At 38.5% G+C, this 23,338-nt stretch overlaps 2 protein-coding genes across 2 annotated transcripts; both read right to left on the minus strand.

The window, feature by feature from the left end:
- Window positions 1–6: 6 nt before the first annotated feature.
- Window positions 7–4,083, minus strand: arpc4 (actin related protein 2/3 complex, subunit 4). The gene is made up of 6 exons (XM_028574996.1): window positions 3,976–4,083; window positions 1,675–1,793; window positions 1,465–1,576; window positions 1,219–1,314; window positions 752–922; window positions 7–483 (listed from the first exon to the last, which is right to left on the minus strand). Exons 1-6 carry the CDS (start codon window positions 3,976–3,978, stop codon window positions 478–480), a joined length of 507 nt encoding a protein of 168 aa, XP_028430797.1. The 5' UTR covers window positions 3,979–4,083; the 3' UTR covers window positions 7–477.
- Window positions 4,084–8,342: 4,259 nt separating this feature from the next.
- LOC114554790 (ras-related protein rab7) lies at window positions 8,343–17,732 on the minus strand. Its single transcript, XM_028576818.1, has 6 exons — window positions 17,347–17,732; window positions 12,358–12,421; window positions 10,768–10,894; window positions 10,366–10,584; window positions 8,869–8,997; window positions 8,343–8,704 (listed from the first exon to the last, which is right to left on the minus strand). Exons 2-6 carry the CDS (start codon window positions 12,408–12,410, stop codon window positions 8,609–8,611), a joined length of 624 nt encoding a protein of 207 aa, XP_028432619.1. The 5' UTR covers window positions 12,411–12,421; window positions 17,347–17,732; the 3' UTR covers window positions 8,343–8,608.
- Between the last annotated feature and the right edge of the window lie 5,606 nt (window positions 17,733–23,338).

Raw genomic sequence — 23,338 nt, forward strand, 5'->3', positions numbered from 1 at the left:
CTTCACTTTCAGCAAGTATATTTATTTTATTTATTTTCATCTAGAATAGGGTTTATTACAAAAAAAAACATACACCAATTGATTGCCCACATGGTTTAAGGTCTGTCATAACAAAACAACCAAATTAAATTGATGTGCATATAATATATATTTAAAAATAACAGTTAAATCCCTTTACCTGTGCTCATGAATATTGATTACAAATACCTTTTTAAGGACCTGCCCTAGCTTCTAATGTTCTAAAGTCAGAAATTAATTAATGTCTGGTTATGTACAAAAATCAATATTTTTGAGCAAGGGGCATTTTAAGGTTAAAGGGCAAAACTCCATTGGCCTGTACATCTTTACTGTACGTCTTATGTTTCTCAACTTGTCTTGGCTGATCAGATTTTGTCTCCTCTCAGCTATGTGATGTGAAAGCTCCACAGTGACAGCCAAGATTGGTGAAAGGAATGCATTTCCAGGTTTTCCTCTCTTTCAGAACTGCAAGAAAAAACAAAATATGTCTGAGCTACAGTAAATCTAAAAAGACCAAAGAATTATATTAACTTTCTTTCTACTAATAGTGTAACTTCATCACCTGTAAAATTAACATTCTAGCCGTTAAATAACAGCATAATACGTGACTGAATCAAAGTCCTACCATAGAAAACTCAGACACCCTCATGTAAAAATGATGCAAAAACTTAACCACTTGTGCATAATGCTGCCATCAATGCGAGCAGTGAGACGCAGAAAAACTACAACTTACATTTTTGAGGAACTCCTCTGCAACAATACGAGCCCTGGCGTTGACCGACAGCTTCATTTCACTGATCTCCTTGTCAATTTCCTCCATGAAATGAATGACATAGTCCACCAGTTTATGTTTGTACATCTGCTCTGTGTGAAAGTTGGTGATGAGAAAACTGATGTCATAGCCCTGCGAAATGAAGATAGATGACAAAACAGTGTTTTAAACTTTAAATACGACAATAACTGACATTGGGGAGAAAAAAAAAGAAACAAACAAGGTTCCCACTACATGTAGCTCTAACCATTTAAGGTCATTCAGGGCACTACATTTCATATAAAGAAAAGAATTAAAATTGTTGTTCCATATGACTTTACACAGGACAATTCAATGCTCATCATGCAATTATGAACAACTTTCCATAACTGAATAAACATGTGTGGGAACCCTGTAAATGTGACTGACAACTTTCAACGCCCACTTACCTCCACTGGTTTCCTCCTCAGGATGAAGAAGTTCTCTGCTCTCATCATCATGAAACGCATGAACTTATGGCACAGAATCTTCTCAATCTCATCTGCCTGCAGCAGCAGAATATTTAGAAGAAACATTCAGGATTACAGATACAGTTCTGATCTTTACATCAATCACCGATTGCTAAGCGACCATCTGTTTTGTATCAGGGTCTCTAAACACATAACAATTGGCACACTGACGAAAGCCTGACAGACCTGCTTGACAGCGATGCTGACTCGGACAGAGTTGATGGAGCCCTCAATCAGAACTTTCTCCTTGTCGTTACGGCTGATGATCACAGGCTGAAGAAGCAACTCTTTACTACTCCTAAAAAGTGTGAAAATCACAAATCAGTCCACAGGCACTAAGAGGTGAATCCGATTCCAATGCGCTGCTGGGTGAACTGTTTTCAAAATCACACCCACCGTACTTCCACCTCTGGCTTGTTGTGTCTCTCCACCACTTGCGAGGAGAAATTCTCCAGGCAGAGGGCGGCTTGCAAGGTCGCACGAACTGCATTGAGATATGGGCGCAGGGTTGCTGTCTGAAGGAGGAAAGCGAAAAAGAGTAGATGAGACTCAGTTCTTAAGAAGAATGTCTGAATCTACAGGCAGGCAGAACTGAGACCAACTTGTGAGAAGTTGTGTGGGTCAACACATTTTAAATATGCACTCTTCCCTAGTTTTACTTCACCTAAAAACTTTCTACAGAATAAGGACACTGACTGCCTTAACTCGACCGAGAGTGCTTCAGGTTGTTCCCTTTGGGTCACGACACAACCAGCAATTCATCTTAACTCCATGGTGCCAGGAAAGTGCTCTTGACATGAAACAATGTTTGGATAACTCTGGATAATGAGATAATGAATGCATTCAAACTGCAGAGGCTAAGCCACAACATGTCACACAGTTTAATTGAACTAGGTGTGGGAATCACCAGAGGTCTCACAATACAATATCATCACGATACTTATGGGATGCTACGATATTGTTGGGATTTTAAATATATTCTGCGATTTATCACAATTTATTACCTTTTTTCCAACTTCAAATTTTTCCAAATTTCAAAATATGTCCCCATCTGTTTTATCGAAAAAGATACATTTGTCTGTTTGTTCATCTCACTTCAATTTTGTTGCTGTAAATGGGATTGTCAAGCAGACAAACTGGATGGGTTTCCCTTTTTCAGACCATTCTTTGTAATCCCTAGAAATGGTTGTGCGTGAAAATCCCAGTAATTGAGCAGATTGTGAAATGCTCTAACCAGCCCGTCTGGCACCAACGACCATGCCACGCTCAAAGTTGCTTAGATCACCTTTCTTTCCCATTCTGACATTCAGTTTGGAGCTCAGGAGATTGTCTAGACCTGGACCACACCCCTAAATGCATTGAAGCAGCTGCCATGTGATTGGTTGATTAGATAATTGCATTAACGAGAAATTTAACAGGTATTCCCAATAATCCTTTAGGTGAGTGTATAATGCCACAAAGTATCACAATCTGCAAATCATCAAAACAATTCTGCCAGAATGTGAATATAAAAAGAATTTCACAAAGACTGAACATTGCTAAAGAAATACAATTCCTTCAAAAATATTGCCCTGTGCACTATTCAAATGTGTAAAGGTTTACTAAGATATAAATGAGCTTAGCCTACTTTAGAGTAAGCAAAAGGATAATGCTACAGAACAGTAAATGTTGCTGACATTGATAGAAAAATGTGTAACTATCACGTTGCAATTTTTTTGAATAGCTTAATGCAACACAAAACTGATTAATCTTTTCCTCAGAGCGTCGGTATCTGATGCGGACGGCCATGACAAAGCGTCGGCATTTCACGAGTTGGGGACCGTCTGTGAGAACCGTGTGGAGGCAATCCCAGACCAGTGAATATCGGAGAACAGGACCTTTTTCAGTTTCTGTTTATTATGCGTTTACGTCAAAAGACATCAGACAATATATTGTTAATTGCCCTCAGAAATCCAGTATATTGATAAAGCTATACTCCTGAGTGATGTTTTTTTTTACTAGCATAAAGCCAATAACGTTGCCACGCTTGAGAACATTAAGCCACAATCTGTTGAGAAAGGCAGTTACAATTGTAATAAGTTGTGACCAATTTAATCAAATGTTGAAAAGCTGAGGGAATTTGCAACTCCACCACAACATCTGGACATGCTAACTGAGCTCTTGTGCTGGGACGCACAAGAGCTCAGTTAGCTAGTTCAACAAGTGTTGGTGTTACTGGTAGTGTTGACCCATATAAACAAATGTTAATTTAACAATACAAAATAAAGCTGAGGGAGGGACAACGCAGCTCCAGACGATGCAATACATCATCTGGGTGTATCAGTTCAGCTGGTAACAGAGTCAGCTAATCGTGTCCATCATTGTAGTTCGCATTCTACCTTATTTAGCAACAAAGTGTTACTACGGAGCTACGGCAAACCTCACACGTCATAATAATAGTAACATTCTATCAACATCTGTATGCACTATGACGAAGTAGGATTCTATTATCTCGGATGTTTGCCTTTTTTTTAGCTAGGAAACAGACCAGCTAACGTTAGCCTGCTAGCTAACTACCTGCTTAGCTAGTCCAAATAAGACTAACGTTAGAGGGAAACCAAGCTGCCCCTTCCAACATGAATGCAGACCAGGTCTTATATATATATGTAACTATTAAACGGTGTTGTTATAGCAGCACATATGTCTAATTTGTCTTACCATTTCTCTGTGTGATGAGAGGCGGCTAAAGGCGGAAGTATCTAACGTTAACCTTACACTTATGAGGGCTTTTCCGCATTCTCCTTTTCCGTGAACATAACGGAACTAACTCTGCTTCCTATTTCGAGCTGCCTCTTTAATTAAAGCAACCGCAGTTTTGTGCAAAATTAGCAAGAGCAGTAAATCTTGTGAATCTACATGTATTTAATTAAACTGTGCGATTTTCAGCAATACTATAATATTATATTACAATATTTTTCCTCACCACAGAATTAAGAACGTGCAATAACCTTCTACCTGCTTGTTACTGTAATCAAATATTTGTTTAACAGTTTCTTTTATTTTCCAGTTTGAATTTCTGTACAGTAGCCTACTTGTCTTCCCCACAGTCAATTTTTTCTTCTAAGCTTGCCACAAATGCCATTTCTGTTTGATTAATCAATCAATCAATCAATCAATCAATCAATCAATCAATCAATCAATCAATCGATCAATCGATCAATCAACCAACCATTTGTCAAGTGAAATCATATAAAAATACATCTTTAATGCCACTCCTTTAATGATGATCCTAGCCTTTTTCTTGCAGCGCCTGGCAATCCTGACCGTTTAGAAAAGCCTTTAAAAAAATCTAAAACAGGACCATATTGGAAGAGTATCAAATATAGGCTACAGTAAATATAAATTTCTTAGCTAGATGGAGTTGTGCTGTGGAAATTTGGACTAAAATCCTCGCTGCAGCCCTTCTATGTATATACTATAGTAAGGCAATGTGCAGGATAGCAGATTCAGTGAAGGAAAAAGAAGAGTATCTGCATACTAGATTATTTTGGTACAACTACTGAACTGTATTAGCTTAAACAGACATTTGAATAGACATTTTTCATATAGGAAACATATAGGCACAAAATTTTTGATGGCTCAGTTTAATTAAGTGTCCCAGTAAGTCATAAGATATACAAACCCAGGCCCTGGAATGCAGCCGTCAATGTTATCAATGCTTTTCCTGCTATTACAGTCCAAAATGTCTGATGTAAAAAAGGTCTACAGGCCTTGGACATAGAAGATATATCACAGTAGGAACAGTAATTAGTTGGTATTGTGCATGCTGGCTCACAGTCATGATTCACTTGTTTATGGTGTTAGTACACTTGTGCTTTTCCTACAAAGGCACATAAAAAGGCATTGGATGCATGGACATGCAGACCTACAGCATTTTGCAATGATATTGAAGTTAGGTGAACCTATGCTGTGGCTGTATGCCATTTTAATTTACTACTTATTATAAAGTGAACTTTTGAGTAATTATTATGTAGGATGGGTATATACACTGTGTTCCAAATTATTATGCAAATTATATTTTACACTGATTTTCCTAAATAGTCGATGCAAATTAAATAATATATATATACGGTATAATATCATTTTCAAGTCACCAACCATTAAGTTATAAGCAGGGCAAGTTACATGAAGAGATTTGTGGCTGATTCAGAGCACACATGGGTTTGTGCAGATAAAGGCATAATGAGGAAGGTTTCTGCCAGACAAATTCATCGGATTAAGAGAGCAGCTGCTAAAATGCCATTACAAAGCAGCAAACAGGTATTTAAAGCTGCTGGTCCCGCAAACCTCAAGGTGTAGGATCCTCCAGAGGCTTGCAGTTGTGCATAAACCTACTAATCTGCCACCCCTAACCAATGCTCACAAGCAGAAATGGTTGCAGTGGGCCCAGAAATACATGAAGACTAATTTTCAAACAGTCTTGTTTACTGATGAGTACTGTGCAACCCTGGACGGTCCAGATGGATGGAGTAGTGGATGGTTGGTGGATGGCCACCATGTCCCAATAAGGCTGCGACGTCAGCAAGGAGGTGGAGTCATGTTTTGGTCCAGAATCATGGGGAGAGAGTTGGTAGGCCCCCTTTAGGGTCTCTGAAGGTGTGAAAATGACCTTGGCAAAGTATGTAGAGTTTCTGACTGACCATTTTCTTCCATGGTACAAAAAGAAGAGCCATGCCTTCCATAGAAAAATCATTTTCATGCATGACAATGCACCATCTCATGCTACAAAGAATACCTCTGTGTCATAGGCTGCTATGGGCATAAAAGGAGAGAAACTCATGTTGTGGCCCCCATCCTCCCCTGACCTCAACCCTATTGAGAACCTTTGGAGCATCCTCAAGCAAAAGATCTATGAGGGTGGGAGGCAGTTTGCATCAAAACAGCAGCTCTGGGAGGCTATTCTGACATCCTGCAAATAAATTCAAGCAGAAACTCTCCATGAACTCATAAGTTCAATGGATGCAAGAACTGGAACGGTGATATCAAAGAAGGGGTCCTATGTTAACATGTAACTTGCCCTGTTAAGATGTGTTTGATTGAAATAGCTTTTGATTTCAGTAAATATGACCTCCTAATGCTGCTAATTCAGCAAATGACCATTTTCAGTTCTTTACAACCTATACAATGTTTTGAAACTCTGTTGTGCATAATAATTTGGAACAGTGCATTTTTATTTTTTTTTATTTTTGAAAAAATACTGTTTTCATTGGGTGGTTTGTTCAATGAAATTCAACTTACATCCTAACGGTTGGTGACTTGAAAATGATATATTATATATATATATATATATACATATAAAATATAATTTGCATTGACTATTTAGAAAAATCAGTGTAAAATATAATTTGCATAATAATTTGGAACACAGTGTGTGTATGTGTGTATATATATATATATATATATATATATATAAAAAATATTATTAATAATACATATATGTAATGGGTGAACAAGGAGTGAGTGTACAGGCTGAGATGCAGCCACACTAACAGGAGTTAGGGAGCTGTCAATCAAGCACCTTGTGAACACTCACAGTCCTGAGGAGAGGTCTGATCAGCCAAAATAAGTAAACACACCTGTGGGGCATTTACCACATGATTATTTTTTGGGCTTTTCCACCTTTACTTTGACAGGACAGCTGGGTGAGAAAGGGGGAAAGAGAGAAGGGGAAGACACGCAGGAAATTGTCAGATTTGAACCCTGGACCTCTGCGTCGAGGTATAAACCTCCAAGCACCTGCTCTACCCACTGAGCCAACCCGGCCACCATTTACCACATTTTCAAACACTGCAGTTCATCCAAATTTATTATCACAAAAATGTTTTAAGTCACTCTTAGGAACATAGGAAAGCCACAAAAAATAAGTATATATTTCACTATGCAAGTGGATGCATAAAGAAACAGAGATTTAACAAACAGAAATTGAGACACATAATGCTAGACCATTGATATATTCAAGAGTTTTATTTGACGTCCCAATTTTCTTTGACAACATCATTGGCATTGCAGTGATTTTTTTTTCTATAAGGAGAAGAAATACCAGGGCAAAATGTTGGATCTTTTCTTAAAATGGAAAGAGAGAACATCCATTTCAGTTCAATCAATCAGCCATTTACCTTTACCATCTATACACTGTAATGCAATCAGTTAAAAATAGTAAGTACTTAGCCAACCTGAGCTACAAGCAGATAGAGAGAACAGCAATAACAAAGACATGACAGAAGACAGGTGTATGCTGTATTGTTGACACGTGTTGTAATTCCATAGTGTTGAAAGATGTCTGCTAAAGGACATAACACATACAGCAGTAATAGTAGCAGTACAAGTAATGTTACATAAAAGGCAAATATTAATATATCAAGGAATTAATCCATGTTTTACACTGTGACTGCATTATCACCTTTGACTTAATGTCTACTTAGGTACATTTCCTCTGTAGTGTGAGGCAGTTATAAACCAATTAACACACAACCTTGAAGGGAAAAGGCAGTACAATCACCAAAGTGTTCAACAGATTCTCAGGGGATATATTTTTGATATATTTGACAGGAAAAACAAGTGAGGAGGTATAATTTGAAGCTTACTAAAAGCTGTGTGGTAGCAGACGTTGCCCAACATCAGTCATCCCTCTATAATATTTAAAAAGGCAAAAACATAAAAAGAAGGTGCAAAAAAACAAATATGCGTTTCAGATTGGCTTGAGAAATAACACCTCTATATATATATATATATATATATATATATATATATATATATATATATATATATATATATATATATATATATATATATATATATATATATATATATATATATAATATAGTTGGGCGATTATAAGATACTTGGGGATGCTGACATTAGCCAACATCATCTCACATTTAGCCAGAGATTCAGCCAGTCCATCTAGAGTTCTCAATTGCACTCTTTGAACTAGCTCCATCTTGCCCCCTCAAATGGGTGGTCGGGACAGGAGATCACTCACTATTGAGTCAGGGACTGTGAGGACAGAAGGGGTGTCATTCTTCTTTTGTGTGATCTTTGGGCACTGGATTTATCAGCTTGTGTACGCTAGTGTATTCATTTTTGTACTAAGTGTGTCTGTGTGTGTGTGTGTGTGGGGTACATCCATGTGCAGCGTACTGCGTGAGGGATTGTGTCGATGGAATGAACCGATGGCATGAAGGAGGAAGACCAGTAGGGAAGTCTTTTTCCCTGGGAGCGAGGTGCAGGTGATGTAACCGGTGACGGGGTGTTTCAGAAAGCCAAGAGAGAAGATGGTCCAAGTTGTCCCTTAGCAGCTGCAGCTTTCTGCTGAAGGTTTAGCTCTGTCATTCCTATCCAGTTTTATGGGCTCTGGGAATTCATTATACAACTCCACCTCTGTCTCCTGAAAGGCAGCAAAATAGAGAAAATAATCAGCAGAGGAAATAAGCTGACAGTAAAAAAGAGTTTTAAATTATTCAGCTATTATTGTTGCATCATAATATGCAAATAAATGAAGCACACATCTTCTTTCGTCTTTCATTTTCATTTCAAGGAACTGTAACTCACTTGTTTGAGGGCGTTACGTGCAATTGTCTGGAATGCCTGTTCTACATTTATAGCTTCTTTGGCGCTGGTCTCAAAGTAGGGGATGTTGTTCTTACTCTGACACCAAGCCTGAGCCCTTTTGGTGGTTACCTGTGTGTATGAAGAAGAAGAGATTCATCAATACAGTGAGCTGGAATGTACAAGGATGGTTTCATGGTTGTCTCCAAAAGAAAAAAAAAATATATTTGAAGATTATTTTTTGGGCATTTTAGGCCTTTATTTTTATGGGACAGCTCAAGACATGAAAGGGGAGAGAGAGGGGGAATAACATGCAGCAAAGGGCTGCAGGTCAGAGTCGAACCTGCGGCCGCTGATTCGAGGAGTGAACCTCTATATATGGGCGTGCACTCTACCAGGTGAGCATACCATACACAGTCCTATATATCTATCTTTATTTATCTGTAGTTTATTGTTGTTTACTGTTTGTTTATTTTTTGTTAAAATATTTAGCTAAAAGTTTATTGTTATTCTTATACTATATTTTTTCTATTTAAAGAGTGTTTTGTAAGATGCTAAAATCAGCTGCTGGAAATCTAATTTCCTTGCGGGAGTCATCCCAAAAGGATCAATAAAGAGAAGTCTAAGTCTAATTAAGATCATCATAAGCCATGAAAATTAAGTTCCCATGTCCATCGTTATGGATTCTCAAGACTGAAGGACAAGTGGGGTCTAGTGGCCAAGTGGTTAAGATGCATACCATTCCGTATTTCCCCTTTGTATCTCTGCTGTCACTATAACATAACCACAAAATGCACCCCTTCCCCCAAAAGAGCGTGATGCACAAGGCTGCAAATGGGTCTCTAACCTTTTGATGTTTATATGGACACTTTGTGTAAACATTAACTTTAATGTTAAAAACTGGAATGACACAAGTCCAAAAAAGCTAGCAAGAACAAATGTACCTTGCAGCAAGCACTGTGCAAAGTTCTTTGTTATAGGGTATGTGTTTGCATCTGATCTAACACTAATAATATGCTATTATTAAGCCATTCTCAGAGTGTGTGTAACAAACACTGCTCTTTATTAACTTACATAACTGAGCTTAACTGAGAGAAATTACTTTGCCCAGGTAAAGTGACTCCTGTGTTTTCACTAAGTGCTCCTTCATTCTTCATATAGCAGTTTGTGCTTGTCTACACTTGCACACAGGCATTTGTGCTGGTTATGACTGTGATTTTTTTATTTGAGTCATTGAAGGCTCAGTCCTCACTCCTTCTGTACACCAGCCACCAAAAGCCACATGCTGTTGTGCAGAGAAGCATTTCAACAGCACTCTCATGGGCCCAAAACCCATTAATGTAGTTAAGCATGCATGTCGGAAGCAAAACACAGCTGAAACATGTGTAGGCGTAGACAGTCTGTTAGGGTGGACATTGGAAATGGGCCTTGGAGTTTGAGGGATCTGACATTTGAATGCCGTATGGGTAATGATTTAAAATGGAGTCCACTGATACCAACCTGTCTGTTCTCCAAGTCAATCTTGTTGCCCAGCACCACAAAGGGGAAGTTCTCAGGATCTCGAGGGCTGGCCTGGATCAGGAACTCATCCCTCCAGCTGTCGAGTGTCTTAAAGGTGTTGGGTGCGGTGACATCAAACACCAGCACACAGCAGTCTGCTCCACGGTAGAACGCAACACCCAAAGACTGGAACCTTTCCTGGCCAGCTGTGTCCCAGATCTACCACAGACAACCACAAGGAGACAAAAAAGTTTGGTAAATAGGAGAAGACTGCTAAAAATATTAACAACCGTGGAGATAATGCAAAACAGTGATGCCGTGGTGTGTGTCTAGTAAAAGAAAGTAACAAATAACAGTTTAATTCTCCAAGATGTAACCTTTCCAGCTGCAATTGTACCGTACCTGCATTGTAACAAGCCGGTCATCCACCATCACCTCTTTAGTCAGGAAGTCTGCTCCTATTGTAGCTTTGTACTGGTTACTAAACTTCTTGTTCACATACTGGTTCATTAGGGAGGTCTTTCCAACACTGAGAGTAAAAGACAACAGACAGCAGGATACAGGTGATGCAGGTTGCCTGATGGCTTGTATGAATTATGCAGTAATGAGATTTCCAAGAATCATTTAGAGCTGGAAAATATACCGTATGGATGTAATCAATAACCCATTTACGCTTTTTACCACTTCATGTGTCTTGAGAGGATCGAATAGCCATCCCATCTCAAAAAAGCAAAGTGTAAATGCAACCAAGAGGCAGGCATTACAGACGGATTGAAATCTGATTGCTCAAACCACCTCCCAAGTGTATCTACCTCAGTCTGTAGAGAAGTAGCCACTTTACCCATGTGATAATGGCAATGACACTTAAATTACAATGAGATTAGCCACCGTTATTTCTGTCACCTATAAAGTAGTCTGGTTCAACGGATGTACATTGCTGGGATAAAGCCTGACATCCGGTGCAATATCTCCGCTATCGAGGCTTAGCGCCGCCCAGGACGGTTGTAATTGGTTTAAATAAATACAAACAAGCCAGAGAGTTTTTTTCCCCCTATCCCTGAATAGATAAGCGGTGTAGCCAGACCATAATCCATCGCTGACACAGCACTGAGACTATATTTTCAGTAGAGGAAACAATTAAAAAATCTATATCACCCAGCTTCAGTATCTATTATAACAATGTTTATTAAACTTACATTTTTTAATAAAGGCTGTGAAACATCAAGTGCCTTTAATAGTCTTTGCACAGCAACGCAATTACTGTTAACAGACAACCCCGTGCAGCACTCAGCATGAAAGCTAATGGCAGTGGTTAAGGCCTCTTTCACACTGGCTGTGTGGCGTGTCCGTTTTTATTTCGGCTCCCATGTTAACAGGTTAGAGCTTTCACACAGCCTGCGTGACACGCCAGAATAGAATAGGAAAAGATGTTTATATGTCATTTTGACACAAATACATTTAATAAATGACATTTTGATGTTTGAAAGTCTCTAGGTTTTGACATAAATGCAGATATAAAAGGTAATTAAAAAAAAATAAAATAAATAATTATCGATTTTTCAAATATTGCACCTGTCAAAACAGAACGAAATATTCTGTAGCCTATTTTGCCGTCAATACTGCCGATTTTATCAATGGGAAACATACTGTACATGTGTACAGACAAGGCTAGCAGCAGCACTGCGTCAGACACGTTTCTGGTGAGAAAAGACATAGAAAACGCCAAGCAGCCAGTGTGAAAGAGGCCTAAGTGTTATTAGGTCTCCAGTTGAAAAACAGTAAGGCTGTTCCGCCTAGAGACAGCTGATGGCAGAGTAATAATTCCTGTCAGTAAGGAAGTAAAACTAATACAAACCAATCTTCAATGATTCAACTCAAAACTAAAATAATACCTTGGCATTTAGGTTTTTTCCCACCAAACTATTTTTAGAACAGACCTAACTGATAATTGCTGGTTTTGACACGTAGGAGAGAAATATTGCTGTGACTCACCCAGAATCCCCCAGGATGATGACTTTCAAGAGCACTTTCTTCCTGGATGTCATTTTTTTGACAGCTGCAGAAAGACAAACAACAAAAGGTTTAGCATACAGACAGTACTCGACAATGCCTTTCGAACCTCTTCATTACGTCAAAACCTAATTACGTAAAGTAAGTTTACGTTAATTACGTTAAGTAAATTTGTTTCTATGCACACAGGCCCTTTGGAAAACATTAGCCTACACGTGTGTGTTAGTTTTATACATCTGGAACAATCAGGTTAGAACCATTCATTCCAGTCATGTGCTTTCTAAGCTGTTGGACAAATCACGAGGAACACATCATTCTTTTTCTCTCACGCAGGAAGTTACCTCCTAGAGGACTGACTCGTTCTTTGTACTACAAGTCCAAGCCAAGACAACCTACTACAGCATGTGTTGGTAATATAGATGATTATGTAAAATGACCAGCACTTACAACAGCGTAATGATTTGGGAGACACTGTCTATTTATCTAAAGCCCTACTGTCTTTATATGTACACATAATTGTATCGCATGTGACTGAAAATACAAACCTGAAACTCTATGTAAGGTCTTCAAATGTAATTTTTGGTGGACAGAACATCTACAACTTAAGTTTGATAACAATATAGGTCTTACTGAAGGCATTAAATGGTCAAAATATTATTAATAAATATTTGAATATATTCAAATATTAATATTAATAAACAAACAAACAAACTTCGAATATGATTTTTGGGCAAAAGTCAAAGCCCTATTTTGAATGGGGGTAGTGCGTTTAGGCCGCAGAGGGGTGCCAAACAAACCTGCAGCGGCCTGCGGGGAAAAGTTGAGACTCAACTAGGGCTGGGCGATAAAACGATAACGATATGTATCGCGATAGACACATAATCAATATCAATAGAAAATGCGGTCGATAAAACGTTCGATAACTTGTTTTTCTTCATCAGAAGAAACCAGAGGTTGTGAATCAAGTTTGGTTGCATGAACAAAGGCACTCGCTCTCTGGTAACCTAGCAACGTAGAGAGTGACACTCTAACAGCCAATCATGTAACAGTATCATGTTTGGTTGCGCCACATCGCTGTCTCGTGTTCTTCAATAACAGAACCGGCGTGGAGCGGAAAGTCAGTGCCGAAGCGAGCAAAGAAATCGTTGATAAAACCATAGACCGTATAAAACAGGAAAAGTCAGTATGGCAGTTTTGGGGATTTTATAAGTCTGACCGTAGTCAGACCAATAATAAATCAGACCGTCGTCCCCACCAACACTGGTGCGACCACAAACTTGTTTTACCACTTTAGCCGCGCTCACACTTTGGAGCACAGCCGTATTCGCCATCAACGTCCAACAACATCTGCAGCTGCAACACGGCACAAGCAGCAGACCACCATGGAGAGGTACTCTGCATCAGCGCCTTACTAAACGCTACAAAGAAATAACGAAGGCAGACGTGCTGAGCACTGTCCAGAAGCCAGGTTACCAACCTAGCACTAAACCTGCAGAACATAGTTCCTTCTCAGGTTTCTTATATTTAGCTAACACTTTGCACTATTTTATGACACTTTATTAAGCATTTCTTACTTATTCGCTAAATTTTGCACCTTAATGTTAAGAGATAATTGTTAAGTGTTCATTGTGATTTTAGACCTGTTTACATTTGAATTATTTGAGTGTTTTCCATGGTTGTGTTGACATTTCTGCTTTTATAACTGAGGGGATTATAATCAGAGCAGGGTTAAGTTTAAAATAAAAATGTTTAAATTTAATATATTTTTCTCCTGGTCCTTATTTTAAATAGGTCATAAAAAATATCAATAATTATCGATATCGACCGATATGAAAAACTTATATCGTGATACAGTTTTCAACCATATCGCCCAGCCCTAGACTCAACCATTGGAAAAACGCAACACAGTGGCCAATCATGTTACTGGCGATCAGACTTGTCAGTCCGTTTTGGAGTAACGTACAGTAAACATCCCTGCCTCGAATGCTTAAAAACCTCTGAGGGTAAAAAACAAAACACAAGCACAGCGTTGCACGGTGCGTCGAATCACTGGAGCTGCCGGATGCTATCTGAACGCCTACCTTAGACAATCAGTGTAATTTCTGAATGCACAAATGCAGTGTGTCCTCCACATGTCAAAATTATCATCTGAGATATTGCACAACACATGAATGAGTGAGCAAGTTATGTGTTGTTCCCGTCTGGCTGATGTAATTCATTCAGAAAATGTCTAAGTTGCAGGTGGGAGACGATACCACAAAAGTGAGGAAGTTAATAGTGCAATTGTAGAAATGCCACAAAGGAGCAACGAGGTGCATTCTGTGAAAATAATATCAGCTGTACGGTCAATCCTAATCATTGGTGTCTGAGACATTTATAAAATTGTAGAGGCTAATCTTCAGTCCCTTCTTCTGCCTATCTGAAGTATTCTCGCTAACTTCAAATATTTCATCATGGCAGACAAAAATATAATGACTTCACTTTTAATGGAGGAAACTCATTACAAAATAAACAGTGGGGTAGTAAAATAACATAAAATGTGGCTATGTTCAAGTATTGAGGGGTTATCTATAAACGTTGATTTCATAAGAGGCTGCTTTATCTTCTTTCTGTGTAAACAGTCTAGCACATTGCTACTGACAAGAAGAAAAATGTAGAAGGTCTACTGTAGGTGTGCATACTCTCAGTGAGAATGGCAGCAGTAGCAGCTGTCTGTTGGGAATATGTAGCTTATGATCAAATCTTCATAACACTGAAGATGATCTTAACTGTGACTTAAGGCCAAATTAATATATGGGTATTTACAGTACAAAGCATAGAGGTATATAGGCAGATGTGTTGTAATACTGTTTGCAATTTGTTAACGAAAATGTCTTTAATGAACAACTCTGTCCCTGATTTGGGAGAATACAAATGGTTACTTTCATAATTTTTTAGCAGGGAAGCATGACAACCTGATAGACAACGGTTTAACAGAAAACATGGCCACTTCCCATCAGCTCTATGCGTAAGTAAACAAACATCTGGCACAAAAGACATTTTAGACCAATCCGCCAACTCAAACAGGTTTTTGGTGTAGCCCATTTACACAACATAAGCAATACTTTAATTAAAGCTGCAAGCAGCGATAAACGGGCCCAATTATTTATTTTTTTATTTTAAAGACAAAAAAGATAAATAAAAACACAACTTTGATTCAACTGACTCAACAAGGAGCCATTAAAATGAATCCAAATCCTGAAACTATGCCTATAAAACACAAACATTTCAGTTCCAGGTGAAGCTGGAAAGTACACGGACATTATTTTTTACAAGGAACGAGCACAGCACTCCTGTGACTGCCATACTGTAAATTTGAAGCACAGTGACTGATTAGCTGACAGAAGCATGAACAACAGTATCACTGAAGTCTAGGCATGCTCAGACCACAGTCACATGATTACAAAAGAAACTCAACTCAGGTCTTGAACCTTTGACAAACACATTGATTCCTGAGTGCAGACTTTTATCTCTGACAGGAGGCTCAGGAAGTTTCTTCTCACTAAAAAAAATCCAAGTTATTCTGTCTCAAGCTTTAAGAAATACACTAATACACCAAAATGAAGATCACTTCTAACATGGAATATGCATGCACACCCTCAGACACAAACAAACTCTGGACTACATATAGATTTGAATGGCTTCAGATGTTTCTCAATGCTCAAAAATCTTTATTTCTCTGCTTAAATATGTAACCTGCATCTTGGTTAGTGCCCATGTGATAAACAGATGGTTCAGTGACCCAGGGTTAACAAAAAGAGTCAAGACAGTATGGTCAAGACTAAGCATATTAATAGAATGGAAAACAATTAATGAAATGTAATTACAGCACAATACTACATTGTTAGAAAGTAGTATACAATAACGCGCAGCAAAAGATTTCTATAAAATAATGCTGTCAAAGAAGTTGTTTCCCAACATTTACAAATTTGTAACCTTCTGATGTAATTCAGGATTGTATCAAATAAAAAAAAGGAAGGTTCACTTCGTAATGTAAAATGAAACATTGCTTGACAAGCTTGTATGAACATAAGTTGTGCTGAACTATATTCAGAAAAATCAACCAATTCATGCCAACTCATTGGATATGAGTAAATCTTAAAATAGAGCTGATCCAAACTACCAAGCAGGTCCTTTAGAGAAAACTCGAATATGCTTGCCAGTTGCCAACTATTACAAGTGATCATTAAAAACAATACCACAGAGCAGTAACATGTCTCACTGTTCATACTCTGAATCTTGTATAATAAATAGGATTTTGAAAAACAATACAACATGGACCGCAGTAGATTTCAGGTTAGACTTATCAAGCAATTTTGGCAAGCTTTTTGGCGCAAGTAATGGGCGTTGTAGCCATATCAGATCTTTAAATTAAGTACCCAATCAAACAAGAAACTGAAGGGCGTGTACGTGATCTGTGAATCACAAGTCATAACCGAAACAAAAACATGTTGACGCAGAAACCATGGTGCCAATGTCCCGTCTGCCTGGCAACACAAGGTATAGACACCGGATATTTCTCTCATACAGACTTGTTGACAGAAGACATGTGTAAACTCGATACACAAGACATGTTGTCAAATCCACCTCGACATATAAGTTATGAACCATACAGAAGTTAGTTTGTAGGTCCTTCTATGTATGCATGAACGCCATGTAAAAACGGAAGTATTTAGCAAGAGAAACCGATATTCCCTCTGCCAACATTTGACAGATTCTTTGCGGTCCTTTGGTTCTCCTTCCTTGTGGGAGTCGACCCAGAGGAGCCACAGGCCGGCCTTGTTTTTGTCAACCAGCTTCATGAAAAACATTGCACCACCATTAACGTTAACGTTAGCTGTTGTATCGTTGGCGATAATAGGACACCGAACGAAGTGATGAGTAAGCAAACATTATGCATATGAATAGACTACTCTCGTCTCAAGAACTTACTTTTAACTTGCAGGACACCGGAGTGGCGACTTCTTGTCGGGAACCGACCAGGATGCGAGCTAACTAGCTGTTATTGTTTAGGACAGTTAGCGTCAGTGGCTAACTAGCGATAGGCGTTACGTTAGCTAGCTCGCTGGCACTGAACTCGTTAGCTAGCGTTAATTTGGCAAAACCTTGTCTCAAATTCTTAGAAAAATGTGTTGCCCTTTGCGTAAACACTAACAAAAACCGTGTCGTAAATTGACGAGGCAGATAACCTACAACTGCTGTGTAAATTTGGCACTTTGCTTGAAGGCTTTTCTGCCAGCGAGCTATCTACCCCAGCTTCACTCTTCCCCTTTCACTTCCTCCTCCAAAACAACGCCTGCGTGCTACGTCAGACGCAGGAAACTAAATCTCAGCCCATTTATGACTCCTTTATTATTACTATTTATTATAGACTAAAGGTTCTGCAGAAATAAATGCAATATCAGACTCAGCTGCAGTTTTCAGGGGGTTGTCAGCAATGCAACACTTACAGAAAAGTGTATGTAAAGAGATATACTGGTATATTATGTCATATCATCATTGGTATAGAGATGTGTTATGTTCTTTCCAAATGTGGGTGTAAAAGGAACAGAGAGTCTGGCTATTTCACATAGCATTCGGGGATGGGAGGAAAACGTGCTCTGGTTTAATGGCATTTATTTAAACCAATCAAAATCGTCATGGGCGGTGCTAAACTCCGCACAGAGCCGCTGCAAGAGAAAACTCAGATTGGACAGATAGTCTAGCTAACTGTCTCAATTTACTATGCAGACATCTGAGGAGCAGTTAATGCGTAACTCTCACCAAAATGCAACCTAGGGTCTTTTTGTGAATGAACCCGAGTCAAACTTTCGTTTAAAAACATATTTAGGACGGAAGTGCCACTTTTAAGATTTACTGTATTTTCGCTATTATGAGGCTAGCATAAAAGTGCCCCAATCACTCCCATTCAAAAGCATAGGACCATTTGACCGAAAAACGAAAATACGGTAAATCTTAAAAGCGGCGCTTCTGTCCTAAATATGCTGTACTGTACGGTAATTCCTCTACTATGCAACAGTAAGTTGTGTGGTTATGACACAATCATTAGCCTATATTTACAAAAATGTCTACTAGCCATAACGTGAGATACAAGGTAATGGAGCCTTTTATACATTGTTGTGTTTCTTTAGAAATAAACAATGGACAAATAAAGTCTTTAAACGCTTCAGATGTAAAGTTATTCGCTTTCAAAGTGAGGTCAAAATGAATGGCAGTCAATGGAATGCTAACGGCGGGTGATGGCTTGTTAGCATCAAAATGGCACCATAGGAGCTACGTGTTGCGGGGTGAGGCTTACCCCCTTGGGAGGGACCAGAGACATTGGCAAGTTTTTAATCAGTTGAATCCAGGATACTTTATGCAAATGAGGAGCAGTCGGCTCGTCGCCTCTCAAAATCTGACAAAAATCTTTTAAACTGACCTTTGTCGATCAAAAGAACAGACAGATTCAGCAACTGTATGGCCTATTTCTTGCTTAAAAATGTTTTCAGAAACACATTTTGGTAAACTTTTTTTGTAAAATACGAGATCGTATTCCAAACGAGCCATCAACGGCTACTTCATAGCTTTGCAGGACCCTCTTATTTAAATCACTCCCCCCATCAGTGATGCTTTTTATCTTTATATGACAAAGATTACATGTTAGAGATGTGATGTTTCAGTGTGGTTTATTGTAGTGTATCATAGCCAATAGGGAGAGCTGTGATGATCCACCACTAGAGGACAGTGTCAACTCACTTTGAATGAATGAACCAAGTGAACTGGTTGTCCCAGACATTAGGGCACATTTATGTTTTGGACCTCTGTAGAGCGGTGTAGCACTCTGTGTGGACATTGTGCTGAGAAAGTGTTAAAGTCAAAGATGGATGAATGAGCTGCTTCTGTGATACATGAAAATGTATGAAAATGTCTTTGTCCCCTAAACACAAGAACAACTGAAACATGCAAAGATGGGGATGCAGGTCAGCCTTTACAGCCTGTGTGTGTGTGTGTGTGTGTGTGTGTGTGTGTTCATTCTTGACTTAGCTACCTTTGGGGACACATTTTAGACTAAACACAAATTTATTGGGGACAGTTTGTTCAATTGGGAACAAAAAGGTGATTTTTGGGTCAGTGGTTAAGGTTAGGCCTGTAGTGGTTATGGTTAGGGCTGGGTAAACATCTCCATGAAATGAATGTATTTGTCTGTGTTATAGGGCTGCAACTAACGATTATTTTCATGTCAATTAATCTGTTGATTATTTTCTTGATTAATCAATTAGTTGTTTTGGTCTATAAAATGTTGATCAGTGTTTTCCAAAGCCCAAGATGACATCCTGTCTAGTTTTTTAGAAAATATTCATATTAAAGAAGCTGGAATCAGAGAAGTTTCAGTTTCAGTTTTTTTTCATAAAAAATGACTCAAACCGATTATATTAAAATAGTTGGCGATTAATAAGGTTGACAATTAATTGATTAATCTTTTTAGCACTGCTATTTTCAGTAGCAGAGTATTTGAAATAAGTCTGAGTGAACATCTTTCAATTAATAAGATTCAATCACAACATTTTTTTCTCAGCTACACATTTATTATTATTATTATTATTATTATTATTATTATTATTATTAAGTAAATTTGAGATATAGTAAGATAATGCTTTCCATTTCTTCAGATGCAGCTAAATTATACAAGATATAAATCAGTCATGTAAGCTAACTCAGTTACAGTTACTTTTTTTTCCTGTTGATCAACAATAATGAATGAATGAAAGGCTTTATTTTGAACATGTAAAAATAATATAATAAAAGCCAAAAGAACAGAAACAAAAAACAATATTAACTTAACATGTCCATATAGTAATAGTTAGACGCAAACGTTTATTTAATCCTACCCCTTCTCCACCACTCATTAATAATCATCAGATTGGCTTCATATTTATATCATATCATATCTTAACACATTCTGCAATTTTCCATATAAAAAAACCATACGTATTTACATATATAGCCACTATAGAAAATAAATAATGTAAATGAATAAATCATCTGTTAGAACAACTGGTCAAAGCGCTTCTTCCTCTCTATTGTGAAAACCATATTTTTTTACCACTTTTGGAACTAGGTCATGCTTAGCAAATACTGCACTCAATCCGTTCCACAGCTTCACTCCACATATAGAAATTAAAAAATTTTAAAATGTTGTACGGACACAAAGATGTTTTAAGTTGAACTCCCCCCTCAAATTATATCCCCATCTCTAATTAAAAAAAAGGTTTTGATTATTGCGAGTAGGTTGTTGATTGAAAATGAACCAGATTATTGAACTGATTTAATGTTTTTGATTTTAAGAATAGTGAATTTGTGTGATCTCTTTAACCGGTATTATGAATTATCCTTATGGCTCTTTTTTTCAATAAAGATAGTAATGAAAGTTTACATTTATAAGTATTGCCCCAAACCTCCGCACAGTCATTTAGATATGGTAATACCAGTGAATAGTTAAGAATGTAGAGGGATTTGTGGTCCAGAAAGTGTTTTGCCTTACTCAGTACTGAAATGCTTCTTGAAAGTTTGTGTGTTTTATGTGAGATTTCCAGCTTATTTTGTCATCTATTATCACACCAAGATACTTATTTTACATTACTTATTTTCATTAACTCTATCTATGTCCTCACCACCTGTATCTGTACTTGAGTACTCAATACAAAAAAGAACATAATAACATTTGTTATTGACGAAATTTAGAATTGTAGCATCTATAAAGATCTTATTGTTTATCACATTCTCAGTGTTGCATTGATCATTTATCTAACATATCTTAAAATGATTATGTACCAAGAGAAAAGTGTTTGAATTCAGTAAAGTAAAATTAGGATCCCAAATCTTGACTCTCTTTTGAGTCTTCTTTAACATCTTAATTTAAGCTCACAGACTCCTTTGTTTCTTATTCTTTTAAAGAACAGAGCTGCCACTGGCTCATCACAACAACCGTTTGACATTATGAGGTTATTTTTTCTGACTGAGCCTAACAGAGATCTCATCTTGATTCCGTTCTGCTCCATGTTCATGTGTAAGTATGTCTACATGTGTGTGTTTGGGCTCCTTGTTAGTGGGAGTGTGCCTCTGCAGAATCCTGATGACTGGTGTTTATAGAGGAATTCCTGCCTTCTGGCTCCTATTGAATGTAGAGTCTTTATGGCCTCTTTGGAACTCCGTTTGTAAACACAAACACTGAGACACAAAAGGACGTAAGTGAGAAAATGGTGCACAGGAGGGAAGGAGCCACATACTTTAAGCATCTGCTACATTATCATCTCTACAAACATTGCTGAGTATGCACATTGATGGGTAAGAGGAAGTCAAAGTCTGTTCAGATCGGGTTCTCAAGAGGAATTAATTCTAGCATATACATACAACATATGAAACAGGTATAATTGTAAAGGCAGGTGAGGAGCTCATCCACAGCATTAATAAAAGGTCCATTAATCTGTGAAAGTTTATTTCTGCATGTTTCACCACGTGTGTGTGTGTGTGTGTGTGTGTGTGTGTGTGTGTGTGTGTGTGTGTGTGTGTGTGTGTGTGTGTGTGTGTGTGTGTGTGTGTGTGTGTCAGGGGGTGGGTGCAGTAGTCCGTGTCAGACAGCAAAGAGTGCCGCAGTTATCTAGGAATCTGAGCCAAAGCAACCTCACAGACAGAGAGCAGTAGAAAGAGGAGGACTGGGAGTGAGGTGAACTGAGGTGGGTGGAAAAAGAAAAGAAGAGGATGAATGAAGCACAAAGAGTAGAAAGCAAGACAGACGAGTACAACTATAGAAAGATCTAAACAAAAAGGACAGGTCAGCAAACACTTTTCACCTGAAGAGGCAGTTGTTGAGATACAAAGGAAAGTGAAGGGAACATTTTCTGAGAATCATCAACAACAAAAGGACAACTTACAGCTCAGAGAAAGAAGGCTTTCCTCCTGGAGGAGAAAGTGGACCACTGCTCAAGAGTTTAAGACAAAGGTCAGGACGAGCCTGTATTTATGCACTTTCACATGATTCCACTCAGTTCTCTCGGTTTGCTTCCTCTGCTGGCGCTCTATGTGGGAGCACTGCTGTCCTCGGATGCATCTCCGGCCTGCACGCACCCTCCCTGCAAGGACAGTCTGGTAGCTGCACCCATCCAGCCCGGGATGGTAGGAAGAGTGGGCACTGGGGCCTGTGAGGGTCAAACGGCCTGCAGGATAGGGGTTTCACTTCCAGCCACCTCAGATGTTCCTCGGAGGGGGGAGCACAGGCAGGATTTACTCCAGGTTCAGCCTAAGGTGAGTGACATCACTTACAGTGTAGTGGCAGTCCCAATGAGACTTATTGTTTACTAATCTTAAAATATTATTCTAAGGGTGCCCAGATAGCGCCCATTTATACAAGTTTACTCCTCAATGTAGCGGGCCTGGGTTCGACTCTGACCTGTGGCCTTTTGCTGCATGTCATTCCCCCTCTTTCTCCCCTTTCATGTCTTCAGCTGTCCTGTCAAAAATAAATGCCGAAAATGGCCAAAAAATTATCTAAAAAAATTTAAATACAAATAAAAATATTATTTTCAAAAAAATAAAAGACAGATATTGCAATTTTTAATCTCAGTCATGTAGCAGTGAGATGTTTCAGAAACATTTTTAGACGAGTTGAACCCCTGTCTACTCATGCACGTGGCAGGGAGAACTGAGCAGTGTACTATCAGGAACAGGTCAGCAGGTCTTTTCTCACGGGAAAGTCGCCACACTAAACTTGGCACCACCTAACAGCCATGAAGCAATGGCAGTCAGCAATCAAAGAAGGGATAAAATTAGAGCTGCTTTAAAAATGTCCTCATCATATGGTTGTGCTGAGCTCATGCAGCAACAGGTGCGTGTGAGTGAGTGAGTGACTACAATGGCTGATGTAAGTGTAAGAGACAGATTGAGT

Source organism: Perca flavescens, chromosome 4, assembly GCF_004354835.1.
Source record: "Perca flavescens isolate YP-PL-M2 chromosome 4, PFLA_1.0, whole genome shotgun sequence".
Classification (NCBI taxonomy): domain Eukaryota; kingdom Metazoa; phylum Chordata; class Actinopteri; order Perciformes; family Percidae; genus Perca; species Perca flavescens.